Here is an 18,121-nt window from a genome sequence, read left to right as displayed (position 1 = left end):
AAAGATTAATTGGTAGCATGAATTCCCTTGACTCTATATCTCGCGTGTTTAACATTTTAGTAATCATACATATTATATATATATATAACAGCCGCTGTGCTCGCTTATATCTTCTCCATTTCATGTCGTCACGCTAATAACCGATTTGCGTAAGTCATTTTTAGCAGTTTTGAGAAAAACGTAAAAAACTTCCTAATGTTATTGCTATGCCATTGAGAGTCAATAATTTGCCATAGTTCATTTTTTGATCGTAGCCGGATTTAAGTTAATTTGTAAGACGCAGTCATGTGACGTCATAGTGGCGCACTGTGACTTACGCAGAAATGTGTCTATGACTTGGGGACATACGCATTTTTGCAATTTGACTATATGCACCAGTCCTGAAAACCAAACAATCCAAAAACGAATGTCTAATCCCCAAAATAGCTAATCTGTTACAATTACATTATTTTTTATGTTTAAAAATATATATTTCATCACTATAACACGCTCTGCACACCCACCGAAATCAGACTAAGATTAAATATAAAGAATAAAACAGCAATGTATCCTTATATAGTAGCCAACCAAGGTGAATTGGACTCGACAGTGAATATCACAAGTTGACGCCTTCCTATACTGCAGTATAAATTCAAATTTATAAGTGTTAAACAAGAATCTGAGATGCAAAAACTCGAAAATCCTTCGCTGAGGTTATTTTGCCTTCGTGACGTCACAATAGTTCTGCGTTAACAATGATAATTCATTATGACGAAACAATTGAACAAATTTGCATGTCATGCAAAATCTCAATTTTTATGGGTTTTGGAATTCTTAAAATAAAATCTGAGTTAACAGACAGGTGCGCAGCATTACATAAATACCTATTTTATAAAGAACTCAAAACCGTCAAAAATGACTTACGCAATTCGGTTATTAGCCTGACGATGTGCTGTATATATAGCAAATTGTCAAATTTCAATTTAGTCAACTTCGAGTTAATAAGTGAGATCCAACTTTCGTTCCCCATATCTTGGCAAGCTGCAACACAGAGCACAACGTCTCTAAACTAAGTGTATGTGTAAGTCTAAACTAGGATTGTGTGACCCGCGTATTGCGGCGGAAGGGGAAATCAATTGATGGCCTCAGGCGCAAGTAACTTTTTACGCATTTTGAATTATATGAGATTTATTTAAGTTTGTATCTGTATATACATGGGCCAAATCCGATCAGTTGTGATATATTTATGTTTTTATGCAGTTCCACGATTGTTGCTATGTATGATTGGTCCATATTTCGTGAGTTTGCATTTGTTTGTCACCCGATATGATTAGTCAAGCAAAAACAAACCACACCTTTTGCGTAGCTAACTAATCTAATTGCCACCGCGATCGGAAACGCGCGGCCGTTAAGTTCAAAAAAACGTTCTTCTATTCTTAAACTGTATTTTTTCATTTTGTATACTTTGAGTGGCCTGTCAGGTAATTTTGAAAACCCTTTGTCCCGCAATTCACAAACTGTGCCAATCAAACCCTTTGTTAGAAATAATGTTACATTACTGTAGTCCGTGAGTTCCTGATGCATTATTTGGCTAAAAGATCGTTCATTGATATCTGCATACCATGTGTTTACATTCGGTTGATGTTGATCCCTACTTCAAGCAGCCTCAGAGCACAAAACGATATGACGAATACTGCGGACAACGACGCGATACGTGACCTCGTGTCCATATTCTAAAAGATTTTATTAAAATGGAACGAAAAACAATACAGAATACATTGAAAAAATTAAAAATACACACGCTGAGTAAAGTCAAACTGAAATGGTTCGCTGGTGAATTTTGTTTTGGCGTGGTACGGATTTGGTATTGGGTGTCGCTGTCCCTGCTGTTTGCCAAGCGGTGCCATTTCTTGCCATTCCGAATCGAAAAGGAGAGAGGTGTTTGTGAGTGTGAGAACCTATAAAAAAAATCAAAAGTTAAATAAGTAGAAATAACTGAGCATCGAAAAAGACGTCTTTAAGCATGTTGAAAAACAGATACAATAATAATATGGCCTGTTCACAAATTCAAAGATGAGATTTAAATTAAATTCAACTATGCTTTGTTTGTCTACCTTGTTGCTTGGATTTGAAATCGCTTCCTCCAAGAGTTGTATCTGATATTGAACGACGTTTGAGTTTACGACAAAATGGGGTTCCTAAATTTGGTTGTCTGTCTTTTTGTACGTCAACTGGAGTATCGAAGCATTTGGGGACAGATGCAGCAGAATTGTTGGCAATATGATTATTTTTGGTTGTACTGGTAGTTTTTGAGTGCAATGATTTATCATTCGAAGCTTTATTATCAGTTTTCCGGCATGTTTGATTCAACGATAATCTTTCAAATTTTGTCTTTAACAAATCTAGGTGTGAAGTTTTAATACTCGAAAACAAATGTTCGATCTCTTCATCAATTTCAATTTGATCTTTCTTGCAGATTGCGATAAATTCATCTCGTAGGTAAGTTGCAAGTTTCATTCTTTCTTCTTTCGTTTTTAAAAGCCTTTCTTCTAAAGAGGAATGTTGTTTTCTGGTTTCAGCATCCAATCTAAACTGTGAATCGTCAGTAATAACTATTTCCAGTTCAAGATCAGTCGATGGCTCAATTTCCATTTCCTCCATTAAATTCAGAAGGCGACGACGTTGCTCAGAAAGCCTTTGTCTCCTAAACAATACAGATTTAATTAAAGTCTAGTATCTCGAATTTCGTTGAACATAAATGAGCCAGATGGTGGTTATTGATATCACTGATAATCTACAAATTGTTTTAAATCAAACCGGCAATTATATCAAGCGTTATCCTATAACTCCTTCGGCAAATTACATTGGATATTTGCTTATTATCGCTTGAAATACTGATAAAATTATAACGATATCACAAAGTGGGACCTAAAAAATTTTGTATTTTTAAAAGAAATTCACCAAAGATATTTTTAAAATATTAATCATATTGAAATAATATGGTCTTAGTTTCAACACGAGCGTCTGAACTACATAAGAGCATATACATTTTCAACAATCTTTAGATTTTAAGCAACAGATATTGAAAGTGTTCCATCTCGTGATAAAATACCGTGTTTTCCCGAAAATAAGTCCTAGACTAAAGTTTAAAAATGAGATTAATGCCCTCCCCTTAAAATAAGACCTAGTAGACAGTGCAAGTTGTTTTTAACCTAGTGAGTAAATGGATATCTCTACTTTGTAATTTTGTTTTTAATAGAAGAAAATAAAAGACATCCTCCCAAAATAAGCCCTATTGTTATTTTTCAAAGGTAAATTGAACTAAGACCCTGTCGTATTTTCGGGGAAACACGGTAATATGTCTGATATGCATACAGAAAATTATGGTGGACCTAAACCTTACCTCATACATTCTTTTTGTTGAAGATTATAGATGTAACGCTTCAGCGAATCGATATCGCTTTGAGATGGAATGTCGCTCTGTTTAAAGTTTGTAACGAGGTCGTGTGGAGGTTCTGAGAGATTCGATGATAACTTTTCTGCTTTCTTAACCAATGTTGCCATCTTCAGTTTTCTCTTTTCTGACATGCACTGAAGTTGATCCAATGCACATTCCAACTGGTGTTTCTTTAAAGGAAATAATCAGGCATTTATTGAACAAATAGTTCTCATTTTTTTGTATAAAATTCATCTGAATACTAACTTTTAAAATTAAGGATTTCGGTTCTTGAATTCGTGAGGCATGCCTGTTTACTCTGGGGGTTGCGCCGAGGATTGCCGTGAGATCCGCAATTTTATTTTCATAATCCGAAAGCTTCCTTTTTGTGCTTTGTAACAATTTGTTCTCTTCGTTTACCATACGTTGTAGTAAATTTTTCACATGCTTGCAAACTGTTTGATATCTAGCTTGAACCTGCGATGTCAAGGTTAGATGAGGGTTAAGGTAAGTAATATATTATACCAGCAGTAAGCAAACGTTGGATTCGCAATTACAACTACAGTTTCGAAACATTTCCTTAGATGCGCGCTTGACTATTACTAATAAAATGAATAACGAAAGTTGATTTCATTGAAACACCAAATGCTTCATACCATGAGGCAATGGAAATTTATAATGTCTGAAATCGATTACACCCTACACTCTACAGCCTACAGTATTGGGATCTTTTCCATAAACAGCATTACTTGAACGATAGCAAAAAGGTAGAAACAAAATGGCGGTAAAAATAGAATGACAACGTAAAGCAGTATTCGACGTCTGTTGTTATGAATGTTTGTTGTTAAAATCAATAACCGCGGTGACGTCTAATGAGCATTGATTTTATTTTACAATTGTTTGATTTACGTCATATGTACGACAGATCGGAAACGTTTGAGAAATGGGTGTTATTATTACTTAACACAAAAACAAAGAATAAGACACATTACCTGTTCCTCCGGGATCCCAAGTTCATTCCAGATCCTTTCCAACATAAGAATTCTACTCTCTACTGTTTCAGCAAGTTCTGACTTTTTACTACCAGAATGCAGTTTTTCGCCCATTGTCATATTACTGGTAACGCTTTGTTCGCTGTCCAATTGTAAATGAGGTTCGTCGATTTCATCCCGCATTTTATAACTCTCGCTGATACAATCTGTTCCAGTCTCAACACCGATAGCAGCGCATACAGATCCGGAAACAAGGCTTCAAACAGAGCTTTTTGTTACAAATGGATTATTGTTAATACTTCTCTGAAGGGGCAATTATTTAATCGGTGATAGAGCACGAGTTCACCGAATACTAGCGAAAGATAACTTACCGGTATTGATTACGCGTGCCGTCAAAATACCGGATGATCTAAAAAAAATAACAAATACAGCGACTCAGTGATTAGCACTAAGCAAATAGGTTATCACCTGAAGTATATGTATAAACAAATTGATAATATATCATACAACTCACGAATAACGAGACGCAAGCCCAAGCACAGGCTGACCCAGTTTATGGGAGCTATGTACTGCTTTTATCATTATGACATCACATTGAAATCAAATTCCAAGGATACGAAAAAATGTTGGCAGCTCTTGTCGAGCCTAATTCTGTACCCAAATACTCAGTGTATAATTCTAATTTATTTTAGAAATTAAAATATTTAGAATTCTTACTTTGTTCGATTTCCTGTTTCCCGATATCTCGCTTTTCATATTACCGATGACAAAGCGAACCGTGAATTCCGCCGACTGAAATTCTCACTCAAGTCGATGCACAGCCCCAAAAGACAGGCCAATTTATCGATTTTAATAAGACATCCTGAGTTTGCTCAGCACACCATCATAAATAAATAAAAAGTAACTTTACAATGATAAATAACGTTGGCCACGACTCGTTTTGTAGGGTTGCTCAAAGTGGGTCCAAAAAACCTTCCAAAACCATTTTGGGAGCGAACATAATAAGAAATCATCGACACGTGGTGAACCCGATGGTGATGCCGCCGTATATAAAAACCGGTTCGGGGACAGTCAAGATGAGCTGGCGTCGGCCAGAACATAATTTGTAGCACGAGTTGGGAATAATTTAGGAATGAGAAAATTCCTCAGTCACTGTCAGTTCTCTCCCCGTTTAAGTGCATGTGGTCAACTCATTTTCCCTCAAGCTCATTCGTGCACTCGCAGCGATTTATTTAAAAAGCTGGGCAACATACTGTGCACTTGTCATTTTTCACACAAAACTTTGAGATCATCCCAGATTCAAATTTATTAAATAACGCAAAAATTAATAGAAGCAAAGTTGAGTTGATCATGTTCATATTAAAAAATCAACAACAAATAAAATATCATAAAATAAATAAATGTCAAATTGATCAAGATTAATCAACAAGATTCTCGTGTTTGGATTCATATGCTATCATCTATGTGTAGATCATGTTTGAGTAACTCAAAATATAATACACCTAAATTAAGCCATACATGATATGTACTCAAATCCGTTATTTGCACGAACCAAAACACAGAAACATAGAACGAAAATTAATAGCCAGTCAGGGCATGTTTAAAACGTACTACCGAAAATGGACCGACCAGTGTGAATGTCTTCGAAACATGGTTTATCTCTGACGCACGGCAGATAAATTATATCTTAATAGGCTTTATCAGTATAGCAAAGAGATCAATTACGCTAAATCGTTAAGATTAATTGTAGATCCAGTGAAATCTCCTCGCAAGTCATGTGATTCTTTGATGAACTGGTCGTCAGGAATACGACTTCTTTTTCTCAAGAAAGACCTGTCATTTATGGATGCAATGTCCTGAAAATGAAAAAAAAAAGTTAGCAAACGGAATTTTGCGATGCTCGTTCGAAACTGAGAAATAATATAATTGCTATCTAGGATAGAATTTCATTAACGTTAACTGGTATAGCATAACACAACAGATATAAATTGTAAAATTTTTGGGTGAGTAATCAAGAATGCTGTTGCTTCACATGGTGCTTATTTTATTTCACGCCTGTATAACGCTGCGCCCTGGCTAGTATAAGACTCGCAAACCCCAAAGTAATATTTGTATCGGCTTTAGATTAAGTTTATGATCCAATGATAACGTCATAATCGACATAAACCGACAACAAAGCACTACGCCGCGATAGGTCTTCATAATGAATGATCATTTTATCACTAAATATTTTAATAAGCGTGAAACGTGATTGTGCGAGTCGGACGCCAGATGACCAAGACTGCTAATAAAAGTTTAGCGGACGCGTGACCAATAGTATAATATATTTAACAGCTTATGAAGTCCTCGCTGGGTGAATATACATAAAACACCAAGTCGAATTGCGTGAAGACCAGGTCGCGACTGTAATACACAGCATGGTCAGTACAAAAAATTAATGAAATTAGCTGCGGTATATCTGAGTGTTTGAAATGGTAATCCGTTTTTTTTTTGATAATCAACGTTATTGTCTATTTTCGATGAATGCTTTCGGTATTTTAACCTTCCACATGAAACAACACTTTTTTATGGAAGCGGGTTTTGACAATCGTCGCTTCCAATTTTATCGATTAAATTTTACGATTATTCATTTTATATTATTGACCTCATGCTTCACGACTAACGCAAACGCCGAACCGTCACAAGACGCGCAATATTTGATGGCGTCAACACATACAAGAAAACGAATCCCATTCATCTCAATTTTTGAAATAAATAAAAGTAATAGCCTTCTAGTGATAAACACAATTTTTAACCACTGAAAATTTCAAAGCAATTGGTTCTGTAGATAATGAGAAAAGCGATTTGGTGCTCCAGAAGTTAGTGTACCAATATGGAGGTAACTAACTTTGTTCGCTTACTTTACATTAAGTTGTATAAAGGGACTGAAACCTATGGGGTATATTCACTTAAGATAAAACCAAAATAAGGAAAATCAGACATCAGAGTACCCAAAAAATTTACACGTACACCATTACAGGGGTATAATATTCATTAGAAGGAAGAACATCACCAAATTCTCCAAGTACATGTAATGCATACTCACTTGTTTCCCATCGACTCCATTATTAAAGATAAATGATTGGATATCAGTATCAAACTCAGAGACAGAATCTCGAGATTCAGGTGAAATTTCACTATGAGAAGAAGTTGCATCCTGCTTTAATGATGACCCGAATGTATGTTTCCGATGTATGAAAACATCAGTACGAGCAGATCCGCTGCTTCTTGCCAGATTATTATTAGAATCACAAATAGATGAATCATCATCATCAGATGTTTCATAAGATGAAGAAACAGTGCTGTTCGATCCCTGAAACACTGAAATCAAAAGGTAAATCATCATATTATTTTAACTCAAACGGATCAAAAACTATCTTTTTGTTTATGATCACAGATTTTCCCAAAAAGGATTCAATGTAGAGTTGGGAACTGCAATTGCAGTTCAAAATGAATTTTTTTTTAACAGGAAGTCAAAAAACATTCAAAATTTTTTGGCGCTCCAGAAGTATGTGTACCAATATAGAGGTAACTACCGTAATTTTGTTTGCCTACTTTACTTTATATCAAGTTGCGTAAAGGGAAAGCATCTTTTGTGCCAGGGAGTATATTCACTTGGCTAACACAAACAGTCCCTGAACTCATAATACAACTAAAATAAGGAAAATCGGAATAAAATTATGGCCTAACCCTAACCTAGTACCAAATTTTTCCTGGAGCCGAGTGAAAGTTTCCATTACTCCACATCCTTTCATCCCTCGTTTATAGCAAAAGAAAAAAAGAATTATTATTAAAGGTAACTTACATGAAACAGGGATCGACATGACCATGTTTGGATCAACAGTCTGATCACATTCATTAAAATTAAGAAATCTATCTGTCGAACTTGATGGTGGATATTGTGGTATATTGATGTACTTCATGGCTTCAGAATTTGCAGAAAACTCATCTGTAGTTCCGCCTAACAAAAACTGCGATGGATCTATCGTAGACGTAGGTGAAGTAGATAATCCTTGTGTTGGTGGGAATATAACACTGCCTGCCAGCTCAAGAGTTTGTCCATTTGACACTTTAGCATCAGGTACAGTATTAATATAGACCATGTTTTCAGATCCAGACCCTTCTGCTAGAGATGTCACGCTGGTGATCAAAATATCATTAGATTCCGGTATATCAGGATTTTCTCGCAACATGGTTTTCAGTAATGATTCTGTGCTTTGTTGATCAGTGATAATCTGAAAAATAGTTTCAAAATATTCCTGATTATATCAAATGTTTAAACTGTAAATAGTAATTTTGACCAAAAATATCTAGGTTTTTAAGTCAGTTGCTAAGACCTGATTAGAACAAATATTGAAGCAAAATGTTACAACAGCAGGTGGTAATACCTTCATACAGATATCTAAGCCTAAACACTAGAAAATGGTCTCTGTGACAGTGAAACGCACTTTTATATATCAGATCCAACTAATCGGTGAAGCATCTCCAATATTACAGAGGCAACGCTTTATCAAATTTGAGAAATGGAGTCGTTTCCTAATTGAAAAATTAAACATATTTTAAATCAGTTCAAGTTCTTGTTTACTTTCACATATCTTACTTGCAAAAAGGGAAGCCTTTGCTCATTCCAATATTCAAAAAATAGTAAAAAACTAGGAAATTTCTAATAATATATAAAAGTGAACCTTTTCATTGCTACTTATGTCATCAGAAATATTATTATCATCAAGTATTTCATCATTCGTCTTCATTGCTTCCAATGTAATAGAAACAGGTTGAGTATCTAAGTTTAAAAATATTACAATTTTTCTTCTGTTGGTTCTCTAAACAAGTTTAGCAAGTTTTGGATATACTATAAGGAGTCCCTTCATCACAATTGTTTTCAATTTCACCAATAAATAACCCTTGGAGGCCCAGTTAATGCTACTCCCGTAGTATGTGTACCAGGTTAGAGTTAGGCCATAATTTTATTCCGATTTTCCTTATTTTAGTTCTAGACTGTCTGTGTTAGCCAAGTAAATATACCCCCTGCTCATAGGCTTTCGTCCTTTTACACAACTTGATGTAAAGCAAGCGAACAAAATTAGTTACCGTACCCCAATATTGGTACACATACTTCTGGAGCGCCCAATTAACAACAGTGAAAGAAGAGATTCTTTTCAAAAATAACAATTTTCTATTATATATCATCAACAATATTGTACATTGAAAGCTCGATAAGAGAGAATCAATGTGAGGCAAACAAAAATTGTATCAATCTGACCTAATATATTGTCCGTTTCTTTTGAACATGATATCTCTTGAGATGTCACATTTGCATTTTGAGTATGAACTTTTTGTATATGTTGTTTAGCTCCAATTAGTGTCGTGAATAATAATCCACATTCATCATAAGGACAAAGATAATAAAGTAAATTGTCTTCGTTCGATTCTACCGGAGCCTCAAAGTCATTTGAACCTGTTCAAAATAAAATGCAAGATGAAGAGTCAAGTCTTAAGTCAGGGGTTCTCAACCTGGGGTTCACGAGAAGATTTCCAGGGGTACTTGGACGGCAGTCGAGTTTCCGTGTGTTGCTGTTTTTAACATCCTTTATTACTCTCGAGGGAAATGCGTGTCGATTGAAACTAAATGCCAATTGAAATGTACATTTTTCCTGATGTTGCGTTGTTGTGATTATAACGCAACAATGTGAAATTCACGGCTTTGCAACCGAACTGTGAAAAATTATACGACAGCGTACTGCGAGCATTGGAGAAAGTGAATATGCCTATTAAAACTTGGGAAAGATTTTAAGAAATCATTAGTTGGGCGGAGGACAAGGGCAATAATATCAACACGAAGATTTAATTTAGTTACATCTGGTCAATAAATTGCTGTTTCAAAAAATCGTTAGTCAATATATCACATATTCAGATGATTTATTTCTATCATGCAAGAATCAACACAAAAGCAAGGAAATTGACAAACGTGTATAATGACAATCGTAACAAATGTAATTATATATACACATAAGAATTGATACAAGTGAGAGATTCATAGCAATAGATAAGGGGTCGCGAAAGACTGTGACAGTCATCAGGTCAGCGACATGAATCAAAATTAACAGAAAAACAAAATCACAACATATCAAGGAGTAATAATACAAGCGATAGCGCCCTCATGGGGTTCAACTGTGCGTTCATGGACTGTAACACAAAGTTTGTTCGGTGTCTGATTACCGGGGGTTCGCGTTGATTGTTTTGTGACTCGGGGGGTACTTGACAAAAAAAAGGTTGAGAACCCTTGTCTTAAGTGAATACTAGGGGAACCCCCAAAGAAACAGATACCCTTCTAGCGACAAATACAATCTCTAACCAAGTGAAAATTTCAAAGCAATTGGTCCGCAACAACAATAGTACCATGTCTAAGCACCAACAACAACAAATCAATCCATAAGTCCACTTCGTGCCCAATAACCATCCACTGACTAATACTATTATTGATAAATCAACCAAATGACAGAATAAACTAACACAAACCTTCATCATCATTTCTGCTTTTCAATGTGTGAACCTTCAAATGTGATTTCAAATGTTCTAATCTTGAAAATTGACTGGCACAGTTTTCAACAGGACATTGATATCTGAGAAAACATTTGATCAAGTTTTTGGAGCGAAGTATTCAATAATAATGAGAAAGAGCATCTTATATTTTATTAAGGTAAAATATTTGATTTTAGAAAAAGTTTGAGACAAGACTATTATGACTAATGACTCTAGTGTATTGGGGTAATTAAAGATAAAATTAAAGATAAATATTCACAAAATGAATCCAAAATGGTCTGACTTAATAAAATAAAAACTAGTCATGTAAATCCATCAACAATCATGTGGCTGCAGCAACATATAAACTTCGTTTGCTTCCCTTTTCAGAGTTTGCAAAAAGTTTTCAAAAAAATAATAGAATGGCTTTATTAGTTCATTTCACTTTAGATTAGCTTCTTCAAGATAAAGCTTCCAGAAAGTAGAGCCAAATGGCTCACTTATCAAAAACATTCAATAAGTAATAATTAGTACTTAAAAAACTAGTTGAATCAATTAGCAAGGTGTAACTTGCCACTACAGATAAACTTTATTTGCTATACCTTTTAGTGTTTGTATGCGACATTATATGCCTCCTTAATTTTCCTCTTGTTGTGAAAGCCCAACGGCATTCTGGATATTCACACTTGAATGGCTTTATATTTGAGTGTTCCATTACATGTATTTTAAAAATTGCACGACGTTTAAAACGTTTTCCGCATCCTTCTACTCCACAAATAAATTCTCGTACGATATGGCTTTTGGCATGGGTGTTGCGACCACTGGTCGTATGAAACTTTTTGCCACATTCGTCACACTCGAACATGGGAGCTACGTTATGGATTGTTCGTCTATGTTTCATGAGTTGAGCAAAATGAGTAAATGTTTCATTGCATTCAGGGCAAACACGAAATGCTCCACATTTATTATGCATATTCATATGAGTTTGGAGATTATATTTAGTTGAACAAATTGTGTTACATCCCTCATAAGTGCATTTATATTGCTTTATTTGATCGTGAGATTTTAAATGTCGCTTAAGTTTATACGGAGTTGAAAATGACCACGGACACGACGGATACAAACATGGATATCTCTCACATTTTTGATGTTTAACATTATGTTCTTCAAGTTCTTTTTGCGTCTTGAACGTTTTATTGCAGTTGAATATTTTGCATTTATACTTGATCGTTTTCTTCTCACTGTTATTGTGCTTTGTAGCCCAACTTTCAATAAAACCATCCATACAATTGAGAATTTCTCTTGTGGCTTCTTCCTCGTTGCTTTTGTTGGAATGTTCTTGTATTAATAAAGTACGAGTTTGAGACGATGTTTCATTTGTTTTAGACGATGGATGTGGTCTGATAGGCCTGGGAAGAGAGTTTGTTGTTTCTTGAGAAGTTCCATTTTCGATGAGTGTGACTGCTTGGTTTTCCGTGTTCAGTTCACTCAAACCAACAACACATATATTATTTGGGTCCAAGACTAGTAAATCGGATGATTTCAACACACCATTTTCAGTATTGTCCTCAAAATTGGTGTCCCCATTGCCTATTATCAGAACGTTCTTGGTGTTCAAGTTCCCATCAATTGAATCAACAAAGGTATTCTCTTCGAAAGTGGCTCCATGTATTTCCAATGTATTTTTATTTGTAATTTTTGGAGAAACATAAGATGATGTCGAGTCACTGAGTACCTTTAGGACATTTTCAGGGACAAGGATTACACTCATATCTCTCTTGTCACTCATATTTTCATCAGTCACAGTTATATCACAGTTCATCATGATTGCATTATTATTGTGAGAGTCCATAATCATAGGCCTGTCAAGTCCACATCAGGAAATTGTTATTTTGGCTCAAGTTTAGTGGTCCCATGAAATTTCATTGTTTTAGAATAAACATACTTTATGCCTAAGCTAAATTAAGTTTAAAAAACATAAAGAGACACATGAATAATACAAGTTAAAGATTTGCCATTGCCTTATTATTTAAAATTAGATTTAACAAGTAACAGTAAAATATAATATAGCATACCGTATTTGCTCGTTTTGTAGCCCGGGCCCATATTTTTTTCAACCAACTCACTAACCGGGCCCCTATTCAAACCGGCCCTTATTCGAGCACAGGCGCTTGTTATTTTCGATCGTTACAATAATTAATATATTGTTATTTCCAGTTCAAGTATGATTCAAACGAGAATAACGAAAATTTGATTTTTTCTACGCACCGCAGGTACAAATCCGCAAAAGAAGATAAGTTTTGCGACACAATATCAATATTGAAACGACGCACTTGGGCGTTCAACGCCCAGTTTGAGAACCATGATGTTATGTAATCAATGCTATCTGTTATGTACTTGGACGCCTAAAGCTGAGTGTTATCTACAGGCGCTTTAAATTCAACAGCGTTGTGACAAAAGCACTTCTTATTTCCTATTGTTCTCTACCACTGAAAAATCACCTTTTACATCTGGCGGGTATTCAAGCACCGGCCCTTATTTATTTTATGTTCTGTTCACACGGGCGGCTATTCAAACGGGCCCTTAATCAAAATTGGGCGATAAAACGAGCATATACGGTAATCATCAGACACACATTGTGCTGTTTTAATGAAGTTCAGTACTTGAACTAACTCAAAAAGTGAATAAAGTCAGACTCATAAGATTAACTGAAATGGAATTTAAGAATATATTTTGGGCTGCCTAAAATTGGACAGCAAAACACCAACATATAATCAAAATGTAGCAAATGTTTGAAAAAAATGTTCGATATCATTATTCTTAAATTTTATTAAAAAAATATTTAGACATCCCCAACAGAAAGTCAATAGTCCAACAGCATATTCTAAACACCAGTCTATAAATCAATAATGAACGATTAACAATATATTGCACACACTTGAAAGTGGGATTCAGCACATGAACCAACCATACTGGAAGGTTATTTCTGAAAATTATACTTATAGGCAGTCTAATGAAGGCCGTTGGTAACTACCTAAGTAGAGCACCAATTTGAATATTAATCTGTGGTAGTAAATTGAATCTAGATATGCATAATTAAACAGAAAATAGGGTACTCCCAAAGTATGTGAACCAAGATGGCGGACACCGAAACGTAGTATGTGTACCGGGTTAGGGTTAGGCCATAATTTTATTTCAATTTTCCTTAATTTAGTTCTATTACGAGTTCGGAGACTACCCTAACCTGGTACACATACTACGCTCTGGTGTCCGCCATCTTGGTTGACATACTTACGGAGTTAAAAAAATAGAACAAACAAATAGAACAACAGATGCTAAAGTAATCAGGATATAATCTTATATTTATCTTAAAAATTTGTGGACTAACAAACCATCAATAACAAATACAAAGTTCAAGGGGGAATATTAAAAAGTTTTTGACTTGAATTATGACATCACAATATGAGAAAAAAATAAATTTGAATATCTGAATTTTTATAAAAACAAATTCTTTTCTTTTAAATTTTGTTCAAAATAAATTCTCAACGTAAAGTCAAAATCTCAAACTGAAAGTAATTTTACCAATAGTCTGTTCATGCAGAATTAATTATAATAAAACAATCTAAAAAAAGTCAAATATATAAACAATATCATTTGACAACTATTGAAAGATTATCAAAGTGTATTAACATTTACTGTAAGTAATATTGGCCCATTTGTGTCATTTAAAAATTAAATTGAAGTATAAAAACAAAAATTTTATATTGGCCATAGTGAAATTGTCATATGACTTAAGAATGGAACTTAACAACCCTCTTAACATCCCATGCCTACAGATGGATCATTTAAATTATTCATTTCGTATAATCATTATTATTTAAAATGAACCTTTTGAAGCTCCAATTACTGGATTCGTTAACAATGCTAACGAGAAGAAGGCGACTTGAATGTTATAAAATAAATATAATTTCACCATTCTGAAAATATTTTCATTGAAAAATATTGAACAGAGAACAGAACATAAATCAGATTTTATTTGAAGATGTTAAAAATTAAAATATACTGTAATAATACATGGAAGTTAATCTCTGCTTAGATTGCTATTTATTTTAGGGTTTTCTACAGTTATCAGAAGTTAACTGTAGTCGATCTATAAGCAAACTATGCCAAGTGATCAAATTTACATTATTCTTAATAAAATATTAGATTCATTGTGTATATGATAGATACAGCACTGCACATTATTTAAGTATCGGTATATATTATTTGTGAACAAAGATAATTGATTATTCAAGACAGGAAACTAAACCTGTAATGGGAGGATGGTTGGATCATGAATTGAATACAATATTGTCATATTTGCCCTATTCATTATAAGATATTAGTCATTTAATTCAAAACCTAGACAACAAATTTGTGAAGTGAAAAAAATCAATGGAATTTTTAATTAAGGCAACTTTACCAAATTGCTATTTGGACTGTATATACCAGATATACTGACCTAGAACTTAAATATTTAAATGCTGAAATACTTGCTTGTCTATAGTTAAATGTTGGTATGCTTCAAATGAGATGGTAGTATACAATTCATGGTGACTGGAAATTGAAATCATAAAAAACAAAAAAGAATAGAAAATGCTGCATTGGATATGACAGACACATTGAAAATGGTATAAAAATATACTGCATTAAGTTTATAACAACCTATTAAAATGTATATACTGTAAAAACACTTTAAACAGAAAAACCGGTAGGCTATGGTTGAAAGTTGTATGAAAATACTGAGGCTTGTCATTTGCCACTAAAATCTCAATTCGATCCATAAAACTAAATACAAACTATTCTTACCAAATACATTATAAATAAGCACTATTAATAATCCAATTGAGCAATAAGTTGTATCTAATTATACATTACTTCGTCATGGATATTGTTCCATCAACGGACTAGAAAAAATACTAAAACTGACTGAAAAACCATAAATATTATAAAAACGAACTTTCATTTTAAATTTGGAGAACTATGAGAAGAAATAAAATTAATTTAGTTTCCAATTTACAAAACATATTATGTATGGTCTAATAACGATAGTCCAATACTACCAAAATTTACACTTTCATTCTTGAAAAACTGTTACCCGGTAAGTTAAAGCGAGTTTGTGAGTGAAATAATAAGTTTAAAAAGACTGCGCAAGAATGATCTCATTGAAGACGCCAGTGTACAGAACATAAAATGAATAGTTATAGACTACAATACTAGATCGCTTTAACTCAGTATATTATGAAAGTATCACAGTAACTAATATAAGAACATTAATCTAATTTTATAAATACATTCCATTGATTAAATAGTCTGACTCTTCCATTGACAGTGGCTTACCACGCCTTCTCAATTTTTTCTTCATGATGTGCAATCTGCAACCTACCATAAGCAGTACACATGCAGTAACAGATAACCCAAGAGCAAGAGGTAACACAGCACCCTTCTGCGGGGCTGTTCTTTCACCAACACTTTCGAATTCTAGTTCGTTTTCGATAATTTCTATTTCGCTGTTTGAAGTAATTTTTGATGGCAAAATCTTTGGTATCGTTGTAGTGGCGACTGTTGATTCTTGTACACTAACAGAAGTCACATGCAAAGCTTCACTCGTTGAAAATTCCGGTTCTTCTTCGATTGTTTTTGCATCTTTAGTATCAGGGCGACCTAGTCCTTCGCAACTACCTTCATCGCTATGATCAAGACAATCATATTTTCCATTGCAGACATCAGTAACTTTAACGCAGCTACCATCATCACATTTCCAATCTAACCGTCCACAAGATTTATCAACATGAACAGTAGAAGACAATTCATTCTCCAAAATTGAAGCCGATGATACAGTAGTACTAGTAGTGGTAGTTGTTGTGGACATGAGTGTTTTAATAGGCAGAGTTGATGTAGTTGATATTGTTTCAGTCTTAGATGCTAAACTGGTAGCCATATCTATAAGCTGATTTTCTTCAACATCAAGCGTTCTTTGTAGAGTAACATAGTCCGCATTTAACGATGTGAGACATTTGAATTTCCCATCATGATCAGTACATGAAAACAAGTAGCATCTTGGCTTATCACTCTGAGATTCATCCTTTTTCTGCTGAAAGACGGCAAAATCACAATGACGTGACGTCTTGTCAGAAACAGTTGAACAACACTCTTCCTCACACTGTTCCACTGTTTCTATATTTTTTGGTAACATCAAGAATTCAGCACCATTTGTGATAGAATCTTGAGTCCTAATTATTTTGCCAGTTGTCTTTTTAAATTGCTTCGCACATTGTTTATTTTCTGATTCTGTTTCTTTATTACTGGATTCTTTTTTCTCCGCAGCGACATCGATGAGCTGTTTTTCAGCCACTTCATATTTTCTTTTAAGTACTTTGTAATCTGAATTTGGTGACAACACACATATATCTGTCCTATTTTCCAAAAAACATGAGAATAGGAAACATCTCGGTTGATCATCAGATGGGTCATCATCTTGTTTCTGAAACACCGCTAGATCACAATGAAGAGTTCCGTTCTTTTCTCGATTATTACAACATGCCTTTTTGCATTCAGGTTCTGTATTAATATAATCAGGGGCAGAAATGAACTTAGCTCCATTCGCAAGTGAATCATGAGTTCTTAGAATAACTCCAGATACTTCTTCAAAATCGCAGTTTTCCACGGTAGCATCTTTTTCTCTCCGAGATAGAATACTTTCCAGAAACACATCAAGATCTTCCTTTGTTAAATCATCAGAATTAATTTTCCTTTTGGTATTATCTGCAATCACGAATGAATTTATACAGATGCCAAAAATGAGAACACCAGTGAACAAGAATATTGGTTTTTGCATTCTATAAGTAATCTAAATCAGATATAAATATGCAACCTGAAATATATAATCCTTGTTAAACAAAATATATCTCTTTTTTTTACGTACGCGAAGGTTTTAGAGGAGTTAAAATACGGATGTTTTTATATAAAACAATAGTGCCGGTACTGGTTTTGACTGTCAGACTGTAGGCAACAGGCAATAACCTAATAACTGAATAAAGCAATATCTGATCCATACATTACGGAAATATGTGCACCGGCTTATCGTATTTTGCCAAAATAAAAGGAGTTGAAG

At 34.3% G+C, this 18,121-nt stretch overlaps 3 protein-coding genes across 3 annotated transcripts; all 3 read right to left on the bottom strand.

Moving 5' to 3' along the window:
* Window positions 1-1,678: 1,678 nt before the first annotated feature.
* On the bottom strand, window positions 1,679-4,857 carry LOC120339234 (protein regulator of cytokinesis 1-like). The gene is made up of 6 exons (XM_039407320.2): window positions 4,779-4,857; window positions 4,408-4,675; window positions 3,683-3,892; window positions 3,383-3,606; window positions 2,094-2,683; window positions 1,679-1,937 (listed from the first exon to the last, which is right to left on the bottom strand). Exons 2-6 carry the CDS (start codon window positions 4,588-4,590, stop codon window positions 1,792-1,794), a joined length of 1,353 nt encoding a protein of 450 aa, XP_039263254.2. The 5' UTR covers window positions 4,591-4,675; window positions 4,779-4,857; the 3' UTR covers window positions 1,679-1,791.
* An 831-nt stretch (window positions 4,858-5,688) lies between these two features.
* Window positions 5,689-12,929, bottom strand: LOC120338674 (uncharacterized). The gene is made up of 7 exons (XM_039406578.2): window positions 11,571-12,929; window positions 10,966-11,069; window positions 9,710-9,904; window positions 9,132-9,229; window positions 8,252-8,681; window positions 7,493-7,767; window positions 5,689-6,263 (listed from the first exon to the last, which is right to left on the bottom strand). The coding sequence occupies exons 1-7, from the start codon at window positions 12,824-12,826 to the stop codon at window positions 6,129-6,131; spliced, it is 2,493 nt and encodes an 830-aa protein (XP_039262512.2). The 5' UTR covers window positions 12,827-12,929; the 3' UTR covers window positions 5,689-6,128.
* Window positions 12,926-17,903, bottom strand: LOC120338675 (low-density lipoprotein receptor-related protein 11-like). Its single transcript, XM_039406579.2, has one exon. It carries the CDS (start codon window positions 17,843-17,845, stop codon window positions 16,292-16,294), a length of 1,554 nt encoding a protein of 517 aa, XP_039262513.2. The 5' UTR covers window positions 17,846-17,903; the 3' UTR covers window positions 12,926-16,291.
* Between the last annotated feature and the right edge of the window lie 218 nt (window positions 17,904-18,121).

This window comes from Styela clava, chromosome 9, assembly GCF_964204865.1.
Source record: "Styela clava chromosome 9, kaStyClav1.hap1.2, whole genome shotgun sequence".
Classification (NCBI taxonomy): domain Eukaryota; kingdom Metazoa; phylum Chordata; class Ascidiacea; order Stolidobranchia; family Styelidae; genus Styela; species Styela clava.
Note: the sequence above shows the minus strand (reverse complement) of the source record. Positions and strands in the feature narration are given on the sequence as shown.

What these genes read in the sequence shown, in the direction of transcription:
- LOC120339234 (XM_039407320.2), bottom strand. Translation starts at nt 4,590, where the DNA reads ATGCGGGATGAAATCGACGAACCTCATTTACAATTGGACAGCGAACAA. An exon ending in TTGGGATCCCGGAGGAACAG is followed by an intron (nt 3,893 to 4,407) that starts GTAATGTGTCTT and finishes TTGACATCGCAG; the next exon opens with GTTCAAGCTAGATATCAAAC. An exon ending in TTTCAAATCCAAGCAACAAG is followed by an intron (nt 1,938 to 2,093) that starts GTAGACAAACAA and finishes TTTTTTTTATAG; the next exon opens with GTTCTCACACTCACAAACAC.
- LOC120338674 (XM_039406578.2), bottom strand. Translation starts at nt 12,826, where the DNA reads ATGATTATGGACTCTCACAATAATAATGCAATCATGATGAACTGTGAT. An exon ending in TCGCATACAAACACTAAAAG is followed by an intron (nt 11,070 to 11,570) that starts GTATAGCAAATA and finishes ATGTTTTCTCAG; the next exon opens with ATATCAATGTCCTGTTGAAA. An exon ending in AGAAACGGACAATATATTAG is followed by an intron (nt 9,230 to 9,709) that starts GTCAGATTGATA and finishes TTTTAAACTTAG; the next exon opens with ATACTCAACCTGTTTCTATT.
- LOC120338675 (XM_039406579.2), bottom strand. Translation starts at nt 17,845, where the DNA reads ATGCAAAAACCAATATTCTTGTTCACTGGTGTTCTCATTTTTGGCATC.